Below are 25,499 nucleotides of genomic sequence, written 5' to 3'. Positions count from 1 at the left end.
ATCCTCCAATCCAAAGAGAGCCTTAACTGCTTATACTCTGAGTGATAGTGTACACCAGTAAAATTGGCCAAACCGACAAAACGTTTTCCTGGTTTCGATAGGTTCTAGAAGGTTCTAAACAGGTCATTCGGTTTCCTTTTTTTCGTGTTGCTTATCTACTGTTTACTTATTATTATGGGTTTTTTGTTTTATTATTTATATTTTGCTCATTATTATTTTTAGGGTTTTCTTTTTAACATTTCTTTTATTTTGGGTTTTCTTTTCTTTTAAAAAAGTACATGTTTTAAACCAAAAAATGACCACTGAGTTTTAAAAATGTCCATGAAAGTTTAGAAAAATGTTATGGTGTTAAAAAAATGTTTGCCATTTCAAATATGGTTCAAGATTTTTTTCGTAAAAAGTGGCCATGGTTCTTTAATATGTGCAAACGAGAAAAGCCTGAAAGAAAAGAAAACCACACCAGAAACCGGGGACGCTCTGTAACAAATGCTTGCGCTGAGAAGGTGAAAGTACTCAGGTGTCGCCTAAAGGGGTGAATGTGGGCTTTATAAACTTTTACGATTTGGCTTTATCCTAATGAAAATAAACTAGGTGAATACTTTTCAAGCACAAATCCTAAATATACAAGCTCAACTAAGTGCATCAACAACTTATTCTAAACAAGCTATGCACTTAAGGAAACTAAGAATCACAAGTAGGCAATACAAGTTTACAGAGATATGAAAATGAATGATAGAAGCAAGCACAAGTAAGCAATGCAAGCTTACGCAAGTTATATCACAAGATATGACTACTAATGATACAAGCTACTAGCAATTTATATTAGGCAGAGGGAGTACTTCTTTTATTACTCTTCATGGCAGGCAACTCTGAGGTGACTTGCTTTTTTTATTCGGATCATATAGTATCTGATGGCGTCTCAATAAGCCATTAGCTATTATGAGGTGTTGAAGATAGCAAGGTAATTAGTTAAAATAACTGCAGATGGTAATTAAGCAATAACATATGCTATGAACTAACTTAGTGAAATCCATTTATTTTTGGGTACTTACTTAATCCCTGTTTTTCTCCTTGATCTTTTCACCTTTACATTTTCAAATCTGCTTGACAAGTGAGGAAAAAAGCTTATAGGTTAAACAATGTTTTCAAGTGTTCATCACTACAGATTGACCTAGGAAGTGAAGATTGAACTATATCAGGCCTTGTTCGGTTACACCCCTCCACAAGAGGATTGGAGGGGATTTGGGGAGGTTTTGACTTGTAGAGGATTAAATCCACTTCAATCCCTGCCAAATTCCTCTCAACCGAACACAGCCTCAAGGGGGCATGGCGTGGATATCTTAGCTCTCAGTTCTGGATCACCATGCCACTGCATTCTATAAATCAAATTTTGTTTAGTTGTTCCCCTGGTGATCTTGTTTGTTGTGGTTGGTGCTTCAGGTTTATTCCTCCTCCCCTCTTTCACCAGATTTCCCCAATATGGTCGTTTCACACAGCCAAGATATGTAAAGCTACAGGAGGGTGCGATTGGCTATGTTGATGTGCTTGTTTTTCCTATATGCAGGTTTGCCTTAATTTATTTGATCTATCATGTCATTGCATTTTGCAGGTCCAGGTTTAAATATAACATGTCCTACCCTATAATAATGCTACTCTGTCTACTCTAGGATCACCCTAATTAGTTGATGAATAGATAAATTCATATATCTAACATGTCATCTGCTGCTTGATATTGTTGCTGGTACGTTTAAACGTACAGCTTGTTACTCATCATGACATGATAATGTGTTCTGCCATGCCCTCACTCCTTTTCTCTCCCAACAGTACTTTCAGTGCAGTACACAGAGGACAACCTGAAGAAATATATCCACCAAGATGATGATACCTTCCCAGTCAAGCTTGGAGACGGCAATGTGGGCTGCGATCATGGTTTCGCAACCACACAAACATCCAGGAAAGCTATGTATAGGTTTTCGGCACATGACTTTGTTTTCGTTCCATGACAAATTAAGAGTATGTTGGGCCAACAAAAAAGTAAATTAAGAGGCGGAGGCAAGTGAGAGTGTATGGGTGTGTTCCCGCAAACAAAAAAAAAGAGAGTATGGGTGTGAATTACGGAAATTGGCTATGATCCTAGGTGCATATAGACCCATTGTCTAAATACACATTTTGAAAATTTGACAAATTTCGAACAAAAATCCCGTGTGTATATCCGGACATTCTATGTGCGTGCACAAAGTTTTCGGTAAAAAACGAGGTTTTTTGTGGCTTGTGTAAAAAAGTCAATTTCGGATGCTTCATTATAACTATTCACGAGGCATTTCTTTATCTTTTTTACACAAACCACAAAAAAGTCGTTTTTCACCGAAACTTTGTGCACGCACATAGAATGTCCAGATATACCCGCCGGATTTTTATTCCGAATTTTTCAACTTTTCAAAATGTGTATTTAGACAATGGGTGCATATGCACCTAGGAGCCAAAACACCGCTGTGAATTAGACGTTCTCCGTTGGAATGTAGTATAGCTCACTTGAACCTAACATACCATTGGTAGCTTAGTATCTCTGGTACCAACTGAGCACTGAATAGTCTGAACTGAATACTTAGTTCACTAGTACGGGCCTAGTTCTTCCCTTGGTTAAAATTTTGGATGATAGAGAGAGCGGTGCTAGTTCATCTCTGATACGAGCAGAGTACTGAACTTCGAAGCGAGCTAGTGAACCGAGCACACAATAAAGCAGCGAGTAGAACACATACTCCAGATCAAACTATAGCCAGAAACCGCAGGCAACCATATCCACAAACAGAAGTAACATAATCCACTTTTTTGTTGAAGATAACTATGCTGATAAATCTACAGAACATATCTTCTAATCAGTCCCACATTCGCACAAAGACTTGAACTCATGAGCCAAAAAGCACTTGAGATTGACAGCATGCTCCTGCACTCTATCCTGCAGTATGAACATATGATACACTCATTAGGCTCAGTTAAGCAAAAAAAAAGCATAAATGCAACTTCTTTGCATAAGTGTCAGTTCTCAAGTTAATAAATCTAGTTTTGTACGATTGTAGGCCTTAAAATTTTAAGGAAGCTGCCATTCATATCAACATATATAGGTTGGCAGATTGCATCCCCTTTACCAAACCAGACCCTTAACACCACATCAGGGAAAATGAAACTCGGGTTAGAGTGAATAGTGTTGCTTTTATCTTAGGAACCCGAGAAAAAGGAAAAATCACATTCTGTACAACATGTGCTGGCATCCACAGGAGCATGTCAGATTCACACCTTGGCTACTACATGTGTGAAAAAAATAAGATTCTGAATCCAGTGTGTGGAACTTTCCAATGGAAAACCATACAGTTATGAGCAGCATCAACACTTCAACAGTCATATCAAATAATAATGGAAGGATTGCCCTGATGCACATCTATAAAATATTTAAAATGGATCGTGGCACAAATCAATTGAAAATGAAGATGTCATGATATTTGCTCGCCTATGTGTTACAGAAAATGGAACTATATTTCGACGAATACCAACAACAGAAAATCTGGATGTCTCGTCGGTAACTGAACTTAGAAACTGTACAACATTATCATCACACAATGATCTCATCAGATACCCTAGCAGAACTCTGACAGATAAATTAATTAATAGGACTAGCACGCATGATTAAAACTTCCAATTGTTAAAGGAAATGCAACAAAATTAATCGTAGCACATCCACAAAAAACAAGCATGTATATACTACATATTCATAAAACCTCTATTTTCACCAAGTTGTGCATATATATAAGATGGTATTTGATATATTGGTACAAATTAATATCCAGATTCAGTCAAGCACACACACATAGCCATTGGCTAGCAAGAAGAAATAGAGTTGAAGGCAAAGGCAGCATCACTTACATGGAGGCAATTGAGTGCCAAGTTTAGCCACTTCCTTCTTCAACCACAAACCACGGAGTCTTGATTCATAGCATAGAAAAAACTCTCGACTTGATGCATCCTTCAAAACATCGGAGGCAAGGACCTTGATCTCGTCGGATACATCATCCATGCCATGCAACACCTCCATGCACCTTGAGATTGAGTATTGTTGTCCTTGATTTGATGCTTTCTGTTCCATGGTTTCTTCAGTGCTTAGTATCGATGTGATGCTCTTATATTTCTTCTTGGGTCTTCCACCTTGTGATCCACCATTTCCACTCCCTGATTTGGCATGATCTTCACTTTTTTGCTCGAAGGAAAGTAATGGGGCCTCGTCATCATCATTGTCAATAACAGGATTTGTAACCGAGGGCGTGTTCTTCACAGAGGTAGTTGCCCTCCTGAACGATAATGGGGCCTTGACATCATACTTGTCAAACAAAGTAGGATTCACAACCGAGGGCCGGTCCTGCACAGAGGTACTTGCCCTCTCGAAGGATAACAAGGGCCCATGTTCTTCACCAGCACTCCTGAAGGATAATGGGGCACAAATATCAGGATTCACAAATGAGTGCCTGTTCTTGACAGAGGTAATTGCCCTCTTGAAGGATAACCTGGGCCCATGTTCTTCACCATCCCTCCTAAAGGATAATGGGGCATTGTCACCAATGTTGCCGAAAATATCAGGATTCACAAATGAGCGTTTGTTCTTCAGTACAGAGGTACTTGCCCTCTTGAAGGATAACCAGGGCCCATGTTCTTCGCCAGCCCTCCTGACGGATAATGGGGCATTGTCACCAATGTTGCCGAAAGTATCAGGACTCACAAATGAGCGCCTGTTCTTCAGTACGGAGATACTTGCCATCTTGAAGGATAACTGGGGCCCATGTTCTTCACCAGCCCTCCTAAAGGATAATGGGGCATCGTCACCAATGTTGCCGAAAATATCAGGATTCACAATGGAAGGTATGTCTTTCACAGTACTGACAGTCGTATTTGCCCTCTCGAAGGATAATGGGGCCTTGCCCTCATCATCATCACTGTCCAAAAAAGCAATTGCCACCTGGGAGGTTTCTTCTGCAGATCGGGAAGTAGACATACCTGCGAGTTCAGCTCAGCCGTGTGAGCAAACAGCAGGTGAAACACTCTACCAATTCGGAACAAACGTACTAGTACAAGGCACGAGGATGGATCAAGAAATAGAGCAGCTCGTGTACACATCGCATCGTCTGAGGGGTGACGGCTAAACCGTGACCGAATTAGGGTTTGCGTCGTCTTGGTGAATCAAAACAGCGGCTACGCATAGGGCTAATCCTTTCCGCCGCAATCATAGCCCATTTTGCTAGAGAGAGGGAGAGAGAGAGACGCACCTAGGTGCCGAGCCGCGTCCGCTGTCAGCCCCGGAGCCGAGCAGAGCTGGGCGTCGCGTATCACGTGTCACGCTCGCCCTTCGGCAAGACGGCGGCGGGTAGGGGCGGGTGGATCCGGCTCATCCGTATTCCCACTTCATCCCACGGCTGTTTTTCTTTTCTTTTCTAATCTAATCATCTCCCCTCCTGATTTTAAGGGGGTGGGGCCGGTCCTTATTTTGTTTCAATCAAATCAAGACACGTGCACGGGAGCACGGATGGGCACACACCGGGGGAGCATGCAAGTCTCGTCCGGGGTGGAGAGGGGAGCTAGGGCTCACCGCTGATCTGTCTGGTCTGCTTCTCGACCGAGACGGTTCATATTTTGGTGGGCGCAGGAGCGCTACTCTGCGCCGGTCGACCGGCCAGAGCGCTGGAATGGTCCCCTCCCGAACCGTAGGATTATGTCACTATCAGGGCGTCTTGTTAAAGATGATCTAAACGTTCTTATATTTCTCTAAGGAGGGAGTATTAGAACTGTGTGTCTCTCATTTCCAAAAAAATGTGTCTCTGAAAGAATCATTAGCAACAATAAAAATTTTAAACTCCGACAATGGTTTAGTGGCTTATGGGTGTTTACAATGTAGCGACTTCGTCAATCTCAAGATGATGTGCCGGCTCAATCTCTCGGAGGTGCTCATAAGGATAGGGTGTGCATGTGTGCGTTTATAGAGGTGAGTGTATGTGCGTATATATGAGCATATGTGACTGTACTGTGTTAAAAAAGAGGGAAGGGAGGGTTTGTGCGCTATCAACCTTGATATGCATAAAGCTTATGATAGGGTTGAGTGGTCTTTTTTGAAGGATATTATGCTAAACTGAGTTTCCTGATAATTGGATAAATTATGCAATGTGTATCCACTATTGGATACCGGACTCGGTTTAATACGAAAGAAAGCGAGAGTTTCAAGCCTGCGAGGTTTATGACAGGGAGATCCCTTATCTACTTATTTGTTTCTATCATGTACGGAGCATCCGCCTACTCTATTGATGCACGCAGAGGAGAATGGAAAAAAAATCGTGTGTGCAGATGCCCCACAGTCACCAATCTTCTCTTCTCTAATGATTCATGAGGGCTAATATGCACAATGCTAACACTTTGAAGTCAAATTTGGATTTATATTGTGTTGCTTGGGGGCAAATGGCTTAGGGTGTGTTTCGTTGCAAAGTATTCTCAATGTATTTCAAGAATACTACAATTTATTTAAAAACTATGGCTTTAAATACTTTCAGGTGTTTGGATCTAATAAAAATTATAGTATTATAAACTATAGTATCCACGGAACTGTAGTTCTTTTGCAGTACTAAATAAAGAGGTTGGGACCTCTTTTTAAAAACTGAGAAACGCAACAAAGGCCTTGTGTAGTGTTGGCCTACTGCAACACTATATACTTTTGATTGCCAAACATACACTATTTTTGCAATACTTAAAAAGATTATTGGTTTCATAAACTACCGCATTCATTATCATTGGTATAAAAAACAATAGTATCAAAATATTGAGGTTTGAATAAGACATTGCTTCCAAACAGAGCCTTACTATCTTTTTTAGTCCAATATACAAGCGTCGAGGTTAGAGAACAAATCTGTACCACTCTGAATATCTTGACCCTGGCCCTTGGTGGCAGATACTTAATGTTGGGTTGGATAAAACTGATTGTTTTCCAGTATTTGATTGATCATATTATTATGAAAATCAATGGTAGGAAGGAAAAAATATTATTTGTTGGAGGGAAGGAAATTCTTCTTAAGTATCTTGTTCAAGCTATCTCCACCTATGCTATGTCGGTCTTTAAAATTTATAAAAATGATTTGCAAAGTAATTATTGATGTGATGTCGCATTTTTGGTGGTGTGGGGGGGAGGGGGGCGAGGACAACCAGAGGAGGATAGATTGGGTAGCTTGGTGGAAAATGAATGTCCAATGAATCAAGGAGGGATGGGCTTTCGTGGTATTCACTATTTCAATGTGGCGATGCTGGCAAACAGGCTTGGCGTCTCCTCGAGAATCCAAACTCTTTATGTGCTACTATATTGAGAGTAAATACTTTTCTAATGGCGATTTACTGAATGCGAAAGTACTCTTTAAGCACCATGAATACAAATCACAAAGCATGATGTAGGGTATTACCTCATCCCGGGGGTTCGAACCTTGGTAGCCACCTTGTGCGAACTCCTCTCTAGTACTTCTGGCTGAGTTCACCACCCTACCGAGGGTACTGGCGTTTTTGCAAACCGTCACTCCCCATGATCACCATCAGCGAGCCAGTGGATGCGCCTCGCTTCCTGGCACTAGTGCCCAGTGGCGGAGAGGGGGCTCCTGGTGCCTAATCTTCGACTAGTAGATAGGTTGGGGTTTTAGTCCTCACCGGGGCAATGCTTATTCTTTGTGCCAGTCTTTCGGGCTCCGATCCTCCTCAAGTTCGGCGGCAGAGGGACGAATTATATGAATTGGACGAAGTCCGGCATAGATTACTGATAGTTCCTTGGGGCACCAAGGTTAGGATTTCTCGTTGTGTGTACGTGGCGACAAGATTTAGTGTTAGGTTCTTCAGATTGATTCAAGAGTTCAATGGCGACAATTGTGGCTCTGTGGCACTGGTCCTTAGGGGCACGCACACGAAAACTTCTCGCCTGTCATCGACAAGGTCAGACCGACTTTGGTGTGGGGGGTGACAACAGTGCTTTGGTGGCTCGTCCTGACGGCGGTAGTGGTTGTTTGGTGGTCCAGGGACCCCCAATGTATTTTTTATTATGTTTGGGGTGCTTTGTAATTCTGGTGAACTTTTATAATAGATTTGAATCCTATCCATAAAGGTGAAACTTCTAAAAATTTAAAAGGCACTTGATACGTCTCCAATGTATCTATAATTTTTTATTGTTCCATGATGTTTTATTATCAATCTTGGATGTTTTATAACCATTTTATATCATTTTTTGGTACTAACCTATTGACATAGTGCCAAGTGCCAGTTGATGTTTTTCTCATGTTTTTTACATCGCAGAAAATCAATACTAGACGGAGTCCAAATGCCACGAAACTCCACGATGATTTTTTATGAGCCAGATGGAAGATGTTCGGGCCTGGTTGCACTTGGGGGAGTCCCGAGGAGGGGACAACCCACCAGGGCGCGCTAGGAGGCCCAGGCGCGCCCTGGTGGGTTGTGCCTGTTGGGGAACGTAGTATTTGAAATTTTTTGCCTACGATCACGCAAGATCTATCTAGGAGAAGCATAGCAACGAGCAGGGAGAGCGTGTCTACATACCCTCGTAGACCGAAAGCAGAAGCATTTCGAAACGCGGTTGATGTAGTCGAACGTCTTCGCGATCCAACCGATCCAAGTACCGAACGCACGACACCTCCGCGATCTGCACACGTTCAGCTCGGTGACGTCCCTCGAACTATTGATCCAGTTGCCGAGGGAGAGTTCCGTCAGCACGACGGTGTGGTGACGGTGATGATGAAGTTACCGGCGCAGGGCTTCGCCTAAGCACTATGACGATATGACCGAGGTGTGTAAATAAAGGAGTGAGGGAGGAGGCGGCTGGCCTAGGGGGCGTGCTACCTCTTGAGCACTGCGTTGGTTTTCCCTTGAAGAGGAAAGGGTGATGCAGTAAAGTAGCGTAAGTATTTCCCTCAGTTTTTGAGAACCAAGGTATCAATCCAGTAGGAGGCCACACACGAATCCCTCGCACCTACACAAACAAATAAATCCTCGCAACCAACACAATAAAAGGGTTGTCAATCCCTTCACGGTCACTTACGAGAGTGAGATCTGATAGATATGATAGGATAATATTTTTGGTATTTTTATGATAAAGATGCAAAGTAAAATAAAAGGCAATAAAAATAACTAAGTGTTGGAAGATTAATATGATAGAAAATAGACCCAGGGGCCATAGGTTTCACTAGAGGCTTCTCTCGAGAGCATAAGCATTACAGTGGGTGAACAAATTACTGTTGAGCAATTGACAGAATTGAGCATAGTTATGAGAATATCTAGGTATGATCATGTATATAGGCATCACGTCCGAGACAAGTAGACCGACTCCTGCCTGCATCTACTACTATTACTCCACACATCGACCAATATCCAGCATGCATCTAGAGTATTAAGTTCATAAGAACAGAGTAATGCTTTAAGCAAGATGACATGATGTAGAGGGATAAACTCATGCAATATGATATAAACCCCATCTTGTTATCCTCGATGGCAACAATACAATACGTGCCTTGCTGCCCCTACTGTCACTGGGAAAGGACACCACAAGATTGAACCCAAAGCTAAGCACTTCTCCCATTGCAAGAAAGATCAATCTAGTAGGCCAAACCAAACTGATAATTTGAAGAGACTTGCAAAGATAACCAATCATACATAAAAGAATTCAGAGAAGATTCAAATATTGTTCATAGATAAACTTGATCATAAACTCACAATTCATCGGTCTCAACAAACACACCGCAAAAGAAGATTACATCAAATAGATCTCCACAAGAGAGGGGGAGAACATTGTATTGAGATCCAAAAAGAGAGAAGAAGCCATCTAGCTAATAACTATGGACCCGAAGGTCTAAGGTAAACTACTCACACATCATCGGAGAGGCTATGGTGTTGATGTAGAAGCCCTCCGTGATCGATGCCCCCTCCGGCGGAGCTCCGGAAAAGGCCCCAAGATGGGATCTCACGGGTACAGAAGGTTGCAGCCGTGGAATTAGGTTTTTGGCTCCGTATCTGGTAGTTTGGGGGTACGTAGGTATATATATGAGGAAGAAGTATGTCGGTGGAGCAACATGGGGCCCACGAGAGTGGAGGGCGCGCCCAGGGGGGTAGGCGCGCCCCCCTACCTCGTGCCCTCCTGGTTGATGTCTTGATGCCCCGAAGGTTTCATTCTGTTTGGACTCCGTTTGATATTCTTTTTCTGCGAAACTCTGAAATAGGCAAAAAAACAGCAATTCTGGGCTGGGCCTCCGGTTAATAGGTTAGTCCCAAAAATAATATAAAAGTGTATAATAAAGCCCAATAATGTCCAAAACAGAATATAATGTAGCATGGAACAATAAAAAATTATAGATACGTTGGAGACGTATCAAGCATCCCCAAGCTTAATTCCTGCTCGTCCTCGAGTAGGTAAATGATAAAAACAGAATTTTTGATGTGGAATGCTACTTGGCATAATTTCAATGTAATTCTCTTAATTGTGGTATGAATATTCAGATCCGAAAGATTCAAGATAAAGGTTTAATATTGACATAAAAGTAATAATACTTCAAGCATACTAACTAAGCAATTATGTCCTCTCAAAATAACATGGCCAAAGAAAGTTCATCTCTACAAAATCATATAGTTTAGTCATGCTCCATTTCCGTCACACAAGAATGCTCTCATCATACACAACCCCGATGACAAGCCAAGCAATTGTTTCATACTTTAGTAATCTCAAACTTTTTTCAACCTTCACGCAATACATGAGCGTGAGCCATGGATATAGCACTATGGGTGGAATATAATATAATGATGGGGGTTATGTGGAGAAGACAAAAAAGGAGAAAGTCTCGCATCAACGAGGCTAATCAATGAGCTATGGAGATGCCCATCGAATGATATTAATGCAAGGAGTAGGGATTGCCATGCAACGGATGCACTAGAGCTATAAATGCATGAAAGCTCAAAAAAAGAAACTAAGTGGGTGTGCATCCAACTTGGTTGCTCACGAAGACCTAGGGCATTTAAGGAAGCCCATTGTTGGAATATACAAGCCAAGTTCTATAATGAAAAATTCCCACTAGTGTATGAAAGTGACAAAACAAGAGACTTTCTATCATGAAGATCATGGTGCTACTTTGAAGCACAAGTGTCGAAAAAAAGGATAGTAGCATTGTCCCTTTTTATTTTCTCTTTTTTTGGGCCTTCCTTTTTTTGGCCTTTCTCTCTTTTTTTATTGGGACAATGCTATATGAATGATGATCATCACACTTCTATTTATTTATAACTCAATGATTACAACTCGATACTAGAACAAAGTATGACTCTATATGAATGCCTCCGGCAGTATACCGGGATAACAATGAATCAAGAGTGACATGTATGAAAAATTATGAACAGTGCTTTGCCACAAATACGATGTCAACTACATGATCATGCAAAGCAATATGACAATGATGAGCGTGTCATAATAAACGGAATGGTGGAAAGTTGCATGGCAATATATCTCGGAATGGCTATGGAAATGCCATAATAGGTAGGTATGGTGGCTGTTTTGAGGAAGATATAAGGAGGCTTATGTGTGAAAGAGCGTATAATATCATGGGGTTTGGATGCACCGGCGAAGTTTGCACCAACTTTCAATGTGATAAAGGGCAATGCACGGTACCGAAGAGGCTAGCAATGATGGAAGGGTAAGAGTGCGTATAATCCATGGACTCAACATTAGTCATAAAGAACTCACATACTTATTGCAAAAATCTACAAGTCATCAAAAACCAAGCACTACGCGCATGCTCCTAGGGGGATAGATTGGTAGGAAAAGACCATCGCTCGTCCCCGACCGCCACTCATAAGGAGGACAATCAAAGAACACCTCATGTTTCAAATTTGTTACATAACATTTACCATACGTGCATGCTACGGGACTTGCAAACTTCAACACAAGTATTTCTCAAATTCACAACTACTCAACTAGGACAACTTTAATATCACTACCTCCATATCTCAAAACAATCATCAAGCATCAAACTTCTCTTAGTATTCAGCACACTCATAAGAAAGTTTTTTACTAGTCTTGAATACCTAGCATATTAGGATTATCTAAGCAAATTACCATGCTGTTTAAGACTCTCAAAATAATATAAGTGAAGTATGAGAGAATAATAGTTTCTATAAAACAAAACCACCACCGTGCTCTAAAAGATATAAGTGAAGCACTAGAGCAAAAACTGTATAGCTCAAAAGATATAAGTGAAGCACATAGAGTATTCTAATAATTTCCGAATCATGCGTGTCTCTCTCAAAAAGTGTGTCCAGCAAAGATGATTGTGGTAAACTAAAAAGCAAAGACTCAAATAATACAAGACGCTCCAAGCAAAACACATATCATGTGGTGAATAAAAATATAGCTCCAAGTAAAGTTACCGATGAAAGTAGACGAAAGAGGGGATGCCTTCCGGGGCATCCCCAAGCTTTGGCTTTTTGGTGTCCTTAGATTATCTTGGGGTGCCTTGGGCATCCCCAAGCTTAGGCTCTTGCCACTCCTTGTTCCATAATCCATCAAATCTTTTACCCAAAACTTGAAAACTTCACAACACAAAACTTAACAGAAAATCTCATGAGCTCCGTTAGCGAAAGAAAACAAAACACCACTTCAAGGTACTGTAATGAACTCATTCTTTATTTATATTGGTGTTAAACCTACTGTATTCCAACTTCTCTATGGTTTATAAACTATTTTATTAGCCATAGATTCATCAAAATAAGCAAACAACATACGAAAAACAGAATCTGTCAAAAACAGAACAGTCTGTAGTAATCTGTAACTAACGCAAACTTCTGGAACTCCAAAAATTCAGAAAAAATAGGAAGACCTAGACAATTTGTTTATTGATCAGCAGCAATTGGAATCAATATTTTATCACGTTCTAGCGATTTTTAAAAATTATTTTCATGAACAGAAAGTTTCTGCAATTTTCAGCAAGATCAAATAACTATCATCCAAGAAGATCCTATATGTTTAACTTGGCAAACACTAATTAAAACATAAAAACACATCTAACCAGAGGCTAGATCAAAGATTTATTCCTAAACAGAAGCAAAAATCAAAAAACTAAAAATAAAATTGGGTTGCCTCCGAACAAGCGCTATCGTTTAACGCCCCTAGCTAGGCATAAAAGCAAGGATAGATCTAGGTATTGCCATCTTTGGTAGGCAATCCATAAGTGGCTCTCATGATAGATTCATATGGTAATTTTATTTTCTTTCTAGGAAAATGTTTCCATGCCTTCCCTTAACGGAAATTGGAATCTAATATTCCCTTCCTTCATATCAATAATTGCACCAATCGTTCTAAGGAAAGGTCTACCAAGGATAATAGGACATGAAGGATTGCAATCTATATTAAGAACAATAAAATCTATAGGAACATAATTCCTATTTGCAATAATAAGAACATCATTAATTCTTCCCATAGGTTTCTTAATGGTGGAATCCGCAAGGTGCAAGTTTAAAGAGCAATCATCAAAATCACGGAAACCTAGCAAATCGCACAAAGTCTTTGGAATCGTGGAAACACTAGCACCCAAATCACACAAAGCATAGCATTCATGATCTTTAATTTTAATTCTAATAGTAGGTTCCCACTCATCATAAAGTTTCCTAGGGATAGAAACTTCAAACTCAAGTTTTTCTTCATAAGATTGCATCAAAGCATCAACGATATGTTTAGTAAAAGCTTTATGTTGACTATAAGCATGTGGAGAATTTAGCACGGATTGCAACAAGGAAATACAATCTATCAAAGAGCAATTATCATAATCAAATTCCTTGAAATCCAAAATAGTGGGTTCATTAATATCTAAAGTTTTGATCTCTTCAATCCCAGTTTTACCAATTTTTGCATCAAAATCTAAAAGCTCCGAATTTTTGGAACGCCTTATAGGTAAAGGTGGATCATATTCAGTCCCATCATTATCAAGATTCATATTGCAAAACAAATATTTAATAGGGGACACATCAATAACTTTTAGATCTTCATCTTTATTTTCATAGAAATTAGAAGAACACGCTTTCATAAAGTAATCTTTCTTAGCACGCATCATAGCGGTTCTTTCTTTGCACTCATCAATGGAAATTCTCATGGATTTGAGAGACTCATTGATATCATGCTTAGGTGGAATAGATCTAAGTTTTAAAGAATCAACATCAAGAGAAATTCTATCAACGTTCCTAGCCAATTCATCAACTTTAAGCAATTTTTCTTCAAGCAAAGCATTGATTTTTTTTTTGTGAATTCATAAATTCTTTAACACTAGTCTCAAATTCAGAAGGCATCTTATTAAAATTTCCATAAGAATTGTTGTAGGAATTACCTTAATTATTAGAGGAATTACTAGGATAAGGCCTAGGATTAAAGTTTCCTCTTTACGCGTTGTTACCAAAATTATTCCTACCAACAAAATTCACATCCATAGATTCATTATTATTCTCAATCAAAGTAGACAAAGGCATATCATTAGGATCAGAAGAAACACTCTTAGTAGCAAATAATTTCATAAGTTCATCCATCTCTCTACTCAAAACATTAATTTCTTCTATCGCATGCACTTTTTTACTAGTAGATCTTTCAGTGTGCCATTGAGAATAATTAACCATAATATTATCTCGGAGTTTAGTAGCTTCTCCTAAAGTGATTTCCATAAAAGTGCCTCCTGCGGCCGAATCTAAAAGATTTCTAGAAGCAAAATTCAATCCGGCATAAAAAATTTGTATGATCATCCATAAATTCAAACCATGTGTAGGACAATTACGTATCATTAATTTCATCCTCTCCCAAGCTTGTGCAACATGTTCATGATCAAGTTGCTTAAAATTCATAATATCGTTTCTAAGAGAAATGATCTTAGCGGGAGGAAAATATTTAGAGATAAAAGCATCTTTGCACTTATTCCAAGAATCAATACTATTTTTAGGCAAAGACGAAAACCAAGCTTTAGCACGATCTCTAAGCGAAAAAGGAAATAGCTTTAATTTAACAATATCATTGTCCACATCTTTCTTCTTTTGCATATCACACAAATCAACGAAGCTATTTAGATGGGTAGCGGCATCTTCACTAGAAAGGCCGGCGAATTGATCTTTCATGACAAGATTCAACAAAGCAGCATTGATTTCACAAGATTCGGTATCGGTAAGAGGAGCAATCGGAGTGCTAAGAAAATCATTATTATTGGTATTGGTAAAGTCACATAATTTAGTATTATCTTGAGCCATCGTGACAAGCAAGCAATCCAACACACGAGCAAACAAGAAGCGAGCGAAAAAGAGGCGAACAGAAAAGAGAGGGCGAATAAAACGGTAAGGGTGAAGTGGGGGAGAGGAAAACGAGAGGCAAATGGCAAATAATGTAATGCGGGAGATAAGGGTTTGTGATGGGTACTTGGTATGTTGACTTTTGCGTAGACTCCCCGGCAACGGCGCCAGAAATGGCTCGTTGTCGGGAAATCAAATCTTGACTTGACTTGGTGTGAGCCTCCCCGGAAACGGCGCCAGAAATCCTTCTTGCTACCTCTTCAGCACTGAGTTGGTTTTCCCTTGAAGAGGAAAGGGTGATGCAGTAAAGTAGCGTAAGTATTTCCCTCAGTTTTTGAGAACCAAGGTATCAATCCAGTAGGAGGCCACGCACGAGTCCCTCGCACCTACACAAACAAATAAATCCTCGCAACCAACGCAATAAAGGGGTTGTTAATCCCTTCACGGTCACTTACGAGAGTGAGACCTGATAGATATGATAGGATAATATTTTTGGTATTTTTATGATAAAGATGCAAAGTAAAATAAAAGGCAATAAAAATAACTAAGTGTTGGAAGATTAATATGATAGAAAATAGACCCGGGGGCCATAGGTTTCACTAGAGGCTTCTCTCGAGAGCATAAGTATTACGGTGGGTGAACAAATTTCTGTTGAGCAATTGACAGAATTGAGCATAGTTATAAGAATATCTAGGTATGATCATGTATATAGGCATCACGTCCGAGACAAGTAGACCGACTCCTGCCTGCATTTACTACTATTACTCCACACATCAACCGCTATCCAGCATGTATCTAGAGTATTAAGTTCATAAGAACAGAGTAACGCTTTAAGCAAGATGACATGATGTAGAGGGATAAACTCATGCAATATGATATAAACCCCATCTTGTTATCCTCGATGGCAACAATACAATACGTGCCTTGCTGCCCCTACTGTCACTGGGAAAGGACACCGCAAGATTGAATCCAAAGCTAAGCACTTCTCCCATTGCAAGAAAGATCAATCTAGTAGGCCAAACCAAACTGATAATTCAAAGAGACTTGCAAAGATAACCAATCATACATAAAAGAATTCAGAGAAGATTCAAATATTGTTCATAGATAAACTTGATCATAAACCCACAATTCATCGGTCTCAACAAACACACCGCAAAAGAAGATTACATCGAATAGATCTCCACAAGAGAGGGGGAGAACATTGTATTGAGATCCAAAAAGAGAGAAGAAGCCATCTAGCTAATAACTATGGCCCCGAAGGTCTGAGGTAAACTACTCACACATCATCGGAGAGGCTATGGTGTTGATGTAGAAGCCCTCCATGATCGATGCCCCCTCTGGCGGAGCTCCGGAAAAGGCCCCAAGATGGGATCTCACGGGTACAGAAGGTTGCGGCCGTGGAATTAGGTTTTTGGCTCCGTATCTGGTAGTTTGGGGGTACGTAGGTATATATAGGAGGAAGAAGTACGTCGGTGGAGCAACGTGGGGCCCACAAGGGTGGAGGGCGCGCCCAGGGGGGTAGGCGCGCCCCCTACCTCGTGCCCTCCTGGTTGATGTCTTGACGTAGGGTCCAAGTCCTCTGGATCACATTCGTTCCAAAAATCACGTTCCCGAAGGTTTCATTCCGCTTGGACTCCGTTTGATATTTTTTTCTGCGAAACTCTGAAATAGGCAAAAAAAAACAATTCTGGGCTGGGCCTTCGGTTAATAGGTTAGTCCCAAAAATAATATAAAAGTGTATAATAAAGCCCAATAATGTCGAAAACAGAATATAATATAGCATGGAACAATCAAAAAATTTAGATACGTTGGAGACGTATCAGGGCGCGCCAAGCATAGGGAGTCCTACTAGGACTCCCAAGTCCTAGTAGGATTCCCTTTCCTATTCGGAGTAGGATAGAAGGAAAGAGAGGGAGAGGGAGAAGGAAAGGGGGGGCGCCCCCAACCTTGTCCAATTCGGTTTGGGTAGTGGGGAGGCGTGCGCCACCTCTTGGCCCTTCTCCTCTCTCTCTCCACTAAAGCCCAATAAGGCCCATTACTTCTCCCGGTGAATTCCCGTAACTCCCCGGTACTTTGAAAAATATCCGAATCACTCGGAACCTTTCCGATGTCCGAATATAGCCTTCCAATATATCATTCTTTATGTCTCGACCATTTCGAGACTCCTCGTCATGTTTGTGATCACATCTGGGACTCTGAACTACCTTCAGTACATCAAATCACAAAACTCATAATACATATCGTCATCGAACGTTAAGCGTGCGGACCCTACGGGTTCGAGAACTATGTAGACATGACCGAGACTCATCTCCGGTCAATAACCAATAGCGGAACTTGGATGCTCATATTGGTTCCTACATATTGGTTCCTACATATTCTACGAAGATCTTTATCGGTCAAACCGCACAACAACATACGTTGTTCCCTTTGTCATCGGTATGTTACTTGCCCAAGATTCGATCGTCGGTATCATCATACCTAGTTCAATCTCGTTACCGGCAAGTCTCTTTACCCGTTTCGTAATGTATCATCCCGCAACTAACTCATTAGTCACATTGCTTGCAAGGCTTATAGTGATGTGCATTACTGAGAGGGCCCAGAGATACCTCTCCGACAATCGGAGTGACAAATCCTAATCTCGATCTATGCCAACTCAACAAACAGCATCGGAGTCACCTGTAGAGCATCTTTATAATCACCCAGTTACGTTGTGACGTTTGATAGCACACTAAGTGTTCCTCCGGTATTCGGGAGTTGCATAATCTCATAGTCATAGGAACATGTATAAGTCATGAAGAAAGCAATTGCAACAAACTAAACGTCATAGTGCTAAGCTAACGGATGGGTCTTGTCAATCGCATCATTCTCTAACGATGTGATCCTGTTCATCAAATGACAACTCATGTCTATAGCTAGGAAACTTAACCATCTTTGATTAATGGGCTAGTCAAGTAAAGGCATACTAGTGACACTATGTTTGTCTATGTATTCACACATGTACTAAGTTTCCGGTTAAGACAATTCTAGCATGAATAATAAACATTTATCATGATATAAGTAAATATAAATAACCACTTTATTATTGCCTCTAGGGCATATTTCCTCCAGTCTCCCACTTGCACTAGAGTCAATATTCTAGTTCACATCCTCATGTGATTTAACACTCTATAGTTCACATCGCCATGTGACCAATACCCAAAGGGTTTATTAGAGTCAATAATCTAGTTCACATTGATACGTCTCCAACGTATCTATAATTTTTTATTGTTCCATGCTATATTATATTCTGTTTTGGACATTAATGGGCTTTATTATACACTTCTATATTATTTTGGGACTAACCTATTAACCAGAGGCCCAGCCCAGAATTGTTGTTTTTTGCCTATTTCAGAGTTTCGCAGAAAAACAACATCAAACGGGACGGAATGAAACCTTCGGGAACGTGATTTTCGGAACGAACGTGATCCAGAGGACTTGGACCCTACATCAAGAAAGCTACCAGGAAGGCACGAGGTAGGGGGCGCGCCCTCCACCCTTGTGGGGCCCATGTTGCTCCACCGACATACTTCTTCCTCCTATATATACCTACGTACCCCCAAACTACCAGATACGGAGCCAAAAACCTAATTCCACCGCCGCAACCTTCTGTAGCCGTGAGATCCCATCTTGGGGCCTTTTCCGGAGCTCCGCCGGAGGGGGCATTGATCACGGAGGGCTTCTACATCAACACCATAGCCTCTCTGATGATGTGTGAGTAGTTTACCTAAGACCTTCGGGTCCATAGTTATTAGCTAGATGGCTTCTTCTCTCTTTTTGGATCTCAATACAATGTTCTCCCCCTCTCTTGTGGAGATCTATTCGATGTAATCTTCTTTTGTGGTGTGTTTGTTGAGACCGATGAATTGTGAGTTTATGATCAAGTTTATCTATGAACAATATTTGAATCTTCTCTGAATTCTTTTATGTATGATTGGTTATCTTTGCAAGTCTTTTTGAATTATCAGTTTGGTTTGGCCTACTAGATTGATCTTTCTTGCAATGGGAGAAGTGCTTAGCTTTGGGTTCAATCTTGTGGTGTCCTTTCCCAGTGACAGTAGGGGCAGCAAGGCACGTATTGTATTGTTGCCATCGAGGATAACAAGATGGGGTTTATATCATATTGCATGAGTTTATCCCTCTACATCATGTCATCTTACTTAAAGCGTTACTCTGTTCTTTTGAACTTAATACTCTAGATGCATGCTGGATAGCGGTCGATGTGTGGAGTAATAGTAGTAGATGCAGGCAGGAGTCGGTCTACTTGTCGCGGACGTGATGCCTATATACATGATCATACCTAGATATTCTCATAACTATGCTCAATTCTGTCAATTGCTCAACAGTAATTTGTTTACCCACCGTAATACTTATGCTCTCGAGAGAAGCCACTAGTGAAACCTATGGCCCCCGGGTCTATTTTCCATCATATTTAATCTTCCAACACTTAGCTATTTCTATTGCCTTTTATTTTACTTTGCATCTTTATTTCTCTTTATCATAAAAATACCAAAAATATTATCTTATCATATCTATCAGATCTCACTTTCGTAAGTGACCGTGAAGGGATTGACAACACCTATATTGCGTTGGTTGCGAGGATTTTATTTGTTTTTGTAGGTGTGAGGGACTCGTGCATGGCCTTCTACTGGATTGATACCTTGGTTCTAAAAAACTGAGGGAAATACTTACGCTGGTTTACTGCATCACCCTTTCCTCTTCAAGGGAAAACCAACGCAGTGCTCAAGAGGTAGCAAGAAGGATTTTTGGCGCTGTTGCCGGGGCGGCTTACGCGAAGTCAAGTCAAGATTTGACTCCCGACAATGAGCCATTTCTGGCGCCGTTGCCGGGGAGTCTACGCAAAAGTCAACATACCAAGTACCCATCACAAACCCTTGTCTCCCGTATTACATTCTTTGCCATTTGCCTCTTGTTTTCCTCTCCCCCACTTCACCCTTGCCGTTTTATTCGCCCTCTTTTTTCCGCTCGCCTTCCTTTCGCCATGTTAGAATAAAAAAGGGTTGGGGTTTCTCTCCCGAGTTTTAGTACTTTGGACGATCCTTCTATCCTATCTAAACTCATAAATAATGATGTCATGGAAAAACCTGCCGGAGTTATCAATGAGAATCTTAATAATTTTGATGAAGATGATTCCGGAATTTTTCGTTATCTACTCGATGAATCTTTGAAAGATGCTTGGGATAGACTGTTAAGGATACGGGCTAACTATGTGCCCCAATACCAAATTGAAATTTACTTAAAAAGCTTTTATGTTGCCCTACCGTCTTCGTTTAAGCATGTCTTAGATTCCATATTTGAAGAAGGTTTTCTTGAAGGGGATGCCGTAGATACCTATGAAAAGATGAAAACCATATTTGGGCACCCCATGAATGAGAAAGTTGAATCTACATCTCTTTTGCTCTCCTACCAAAACGAAACTATCAAAGAGATAAAAGCTAGCTTAGATACAAATTTCCGTAATGTGCTTAATCTTTCTTCTACCATTAATAGCCATGTGCTTTATCAAAATAGAAAGATTAATTCCATAGATAACAAGTTTGCTCTTTTCTTCCCCAAAACCAAAGATGGCAATACCTAGATCTATCCTTGCTTTTATGCCTAGCTAGGGGCGTTAAACGATAGCGCTTGTTAGGAGGAAACCCAATTTTATTTTTAGTTTTTTTTTACTTTTTGCTTATGTTTAGGAATAAATATTTGATCTAGCCTCTGGTTAGATGTGTTTTTATGTTTTAATTAGTGTTTGTGCCAAGTTTAACCTATAGGATCTTCTTGGATGATAGTTATTTGATCTTGCTGAAAATTCCAGAAACTTTCTGTTCACGAAAATAATTGTTAAAAATCACCAGAACGTGATAAAATATTGATTCCAATTGCTGCTGATCAATAAACAAATTGTCTAGGTCGTCCTATTTTGGCTGAATTTTTGGATTTCCAGAAGTTTGCGTTAGTTACAGATTACTACAGACTGTTATGTTTTTGACAGATTCTGTTTTTCATGTGTTGTTTGCTTATTTTGATGAATCTATGGCTAGTAAAATAGTTTATAAACCATAGATAAGTTGGAATACAGTAGGTTTAACACCAATATAAATAAATAATGAGTTCATTACAATACCTTGAAGTGGTGTTTTGTGTTCTTTCGCTAACGGAGCTCACGAGATTTTCTGTTGAGTTTTGTGTTGTGAAGTTTTCAAGTTTTGGGTGAAAGATTTGATGGATTATGGAACAAGGAGTGGCAAGAGCCTAAGCTTGGGGATGCCCATGGCACCCCAAGATAATCTAAGGACACCAAAAAGCCAAATCTTGGGGATGCCCCGGAAGGCATCCCCTCTTTTGTCTACTTCCATCGGTAACTTTACTTGGAGCTATATTTTTATTCACCACATGATATGTGTTTTGCTTGGAGCGTCTGTATTATTTGAGTCTTTATTTGTTAGTTTGACACAATCATCCTTAATGTACACACCTTTTGAGAGAGACACACATGATTCGGAAATTGTTAGAATACTCTATGTGCTTCACTTATATCTTTTGAGTTATATAGTTTTTGCTCTAGTGCTTCAGTTATATCTTTTAGAGCACGGTGGTGGTTTTGTTTTATAGAAACTATTGTTCTCTCATGCTTCACTTAGATTATTTTGAGGGTCCTACAAAAAAGCATGGTAATTTGCTTTAATTATGATAGGCATTCAAGATTAGTAAAAAAATCTTATGAGTGTGTTGAATATTATGAGAAGTTTGATACTTGATAATTGTTTGAGATATGGAGATGGTGATATTAGAGTCATGCTAGTTGAGTAGTATTTAATTTGAGAAATACTTGTGTTAAAGTTTGTGATTCATGTAGCATGCACGTATGGTGAACCGTTATGTGATGAAGTCGGAGCATGATTTATTTATTGATTGTGTTCCTTATGAGTGGTGGTTGGGGACGAGCGATGGTTTTTTCCTACCAATCTATCCCCTAGGAGCATGCGCGTAATACTTTGCTTCGATAACTTGTAGATTTTTGTGATAAGTATATGAGTTCTTTATGACTAATGTTGAGTCCATGGATTATACGCACTTTCTTCCTTCCACCATTGCTAGCCTCTCCAATATCGCACACTTTTCGCCAGTATCATACACCCACCATATACCTTCCTCAAAACAGCCACCATACCTACCTACCATGGCATTTCCATAGCCATTCCGAGATATATTGCCATGCAACTTACCACCGTTCAGTTTATTATGACATGCTCCATCATTGTCATATTGCTTTGCATGATCATGTAGTTGACATTGTATTTGTGGCAAAGCCACCGTTCATAATTCTTTCATACATGTCACTCTTGATTCATTGCATATCCCGGTATACCGCCGGAGGCATTCACATAGTCATATTTTGTTCTAAGTATTGAGTTGTAATTGTTAAGTTGGAAGTAAATAAAAGGGTGATGATCATCATTTTTTTAGAGCATTGTCCCAAGTGAGGAAAGGATGATGGAGACTACGATTCCCCCACAAGTCGGGATGAGACTCCGGACTAAATAAAAAAAGAGGCCAAAAAAAAGAGAGAAAAGGCCCAAACAAAAAGAAAATGAGAGAAAAAGAGAGAAGGGGCAATGTTACTATCCTTTTACCAGACTTGTGCTTCAAAGTAGCACCATGATCTTCATGATAGAGAGTCTCCTTTGATATCACTTTCATATACTACTGGGAAATTTTTCATTATAGAACTTGGCTTGTATATTCCAATGATGGGCTTCCTCAAAATGCCCTAGGTCTTTGTGAGAAAGCGAGTTGGATGCACACCCACTTAGTTTCTTTTGTTGAGCTTTCATATACTTATAGCTTGTCACGCCCAATATGCGATACTATCCTAAAGAGACTCGGAAGTCCCACCAAGGATAGAACCGCATATTGAAACGCTTTTGCAAGGTGGATATCATTACATCAACATTACATAATAGAAAGGGATACATACAAGAGGCATACAATGCCACATGAATACAACAACATCATACATAAGAGCAACATCCGACTACGGATGAAACACAAACAGAAGCTCAAACGACATCCACCCTGCTAGCCTAGGCTGCCGACCAGGAACCTAACCCAAGATCGACGAAGAAGAAGGAGAACTCCAACACAAGTAAACATCGCTCTCGCGTCATGATCATCGCAATACCTGTATCTGCAACTGTGGTTGTAGTTATCTGTGAGCCACGAGGACTCAGCAATCCCATTATCATGGGTATCAAGACTAGCAAAGCTTAAAGGGTATGGAAAGGATAAGTGGTGAGGTTGCAGCAGCGACTAAGCATGTATGGTGGCTAACATACGCAAATAAGAGCGAGAAGAGAAGCAACAGAACGGTCGTGAAACTAGTAATGATCAAGAAGTGATCCTGAACTCCTACTTACGTCAAACATGACCCAAAAACCGTGTTCACTTCCCGGTCTCCGCCGAAAAGAGACCGTCACGGCTACACACGCGGTTGATGCGTTTTAATTAAGTCAAGTGTCAAGTTCTCTACAACCGGACATTAACAAATTCCCATCTGCCACATAACCGCGGGCACGGCTCTCGAAAGTTTATACCCTGCAAGGGTGTCCCAACTTAGCCCATTATAAGCTCTCACGGTCAACGAAGGATATTCCTTCTCCTGGGAAGACCCGATCAGTCTCGGAATCCCGGTTTACAAGACATTTCGACAATGGTAAAACAAGACCAGCAAAGCCGCCTGATGTGCCGACAATCCTGATAGGAGCTGCACATATCTCGTTCTCAGGGCAACATCGGATGAGCACTACGTACAACTAAAACCAGACCTCAAGTTTCCCCGAGGGGGCTCTGCAAGTGGCTCTAGTTCGGACCAACACTTAGAGAAGCATTGGCCCGGGGTGGGTTAAAATAAAGATGACCCTCGGGAGCGCGACTCCCAAAGGGAAAAAGGCTAGGTGAGGCAAATGTAAAACCAAGGTTGGGCCTTGCTGGAGGAGTTTTATTCAAAGCGAACTGTCAAGGGGGTCCCATAAATCACCCAACCACGTAAGGGACACAAAATCAAGGAACATAACACCGGTATGACAGAAACTAGGGCGACAAGAGTGGAACAAAACACCAGGCATAAGGGCGAGCCTTCCACCCTTTACCAAGTATATAGATGCATTAATTAAATAAGAGATATTGTGATATCCCAACAAAATTCATGATATCCATGTTCCAACATGGAACAAACTTCTTCATCTTCACATGCAACTAGCAACGCTATAAGAGGGGCTGAGAAAAAGCGGTAACATAGCCAGACAATGGTTTGCTAGGAAGGGTGACAAAGGTTAGAGGTTCATGGAAATTTGGGAGGCTTGATAAGCAAGTGGTAGGTAACGCAGCATAGCGATAGAACGAAGAAACTAGCATAGCAATGATAGTAGTGAGATCCAAGGTGACGGTCATCTTGCCTGAAATCCCGCTAGGAAGAAGAAGGAGTCCATGAAGAAGATGAAGCCACGAAGACGAACGAATCCTCACGATCGCAACAACACGGGAACTATCGAGAAGAAGCACACAACATGGTAAACACACCACACATGAACAAGGCATGATGCTCAACCAAGTATGATGCATGACAAGGCTACATGAAGCTACTCATGGCAAGAGATGATGCATACAAGAACAACACACCAAAGCAAGTTTAAAAGAGGCCGGAAACAACATATGACAATTCCGGTAAGTCCTCGTATACAAATTCCAAAATTGGTCCAGATCTGAATAAACCTTATGTTCAAGTTGTTAAACAGAAAGTTAAGATGCACCAAGATGATCTACACGAAATTCTAGTCAAGTTACATATAAAGTTCATTTAGTTCGGAGCTACGGCCTAGAAGATATGAGCAAAACAAGTTAAACATGGCATTGATGCAAAATGCATTCAAACATCAAACAAACACCTCAAAACAAGGATACAACAAGGTAACCTGAAACTACATGCAAAACTAAGCAAGTTTCATATAGAGCATGCTCAAAACGGAGCAACGGTTCAACACATACACATGAAACAAGTTTAAAGGACAAGTTGTCCAAAACAGCAA

The 25,499-nt window shown here is 40.5% G+C and overlaps 1 protein-coding gene across 1 annotated transcript; it reads right to left on the bottom strand.

Moving 5' to 3' along the window:
• Positions 1 to 2,747: 2,747 nt before the first annotated feature.
• Positions 2,748 to 5,418, bottom strand: LOC141025336 (uncharacterized). The gene is made up of 3 exons (XM_073500641.1): positions 5,310 to 5,418; positions 3,919 to 5,040; positions 2,748 to 2,956 (listed from the first exon to the last, which is right to left on the bottom strand). Coding segments are annotated over exons 2-3 (1,122 nt in total). The 5' UTR covers positions 5,039 to 5,040; positions 5,310 to 5,418; the 3' UTR covers positions 2,748 to 2,954.
• Positions 5,419 to 25,499: the final 20,081 nt, after the last annotated feature.

This window comes from Aegilops tauschii, chromosome 6 (assembly GCF_002575655.3).
Source record: "Aegilops tauschii subsp. strangulata cultivar AL8/78 chromosome 6, Aet v6.0, whole genome shotgun sequence".
Taxonomy (NCBI): domain Eukaryota; kingdom Viridiplantae; phylum Streptophyta; class Magnoliopsida; order Poales; family Poaceae; genus Aegilops; species Aegilops tauschii.
This window is presented reverse-complemented; position numbering and strand designations above follow the sequence as displayed.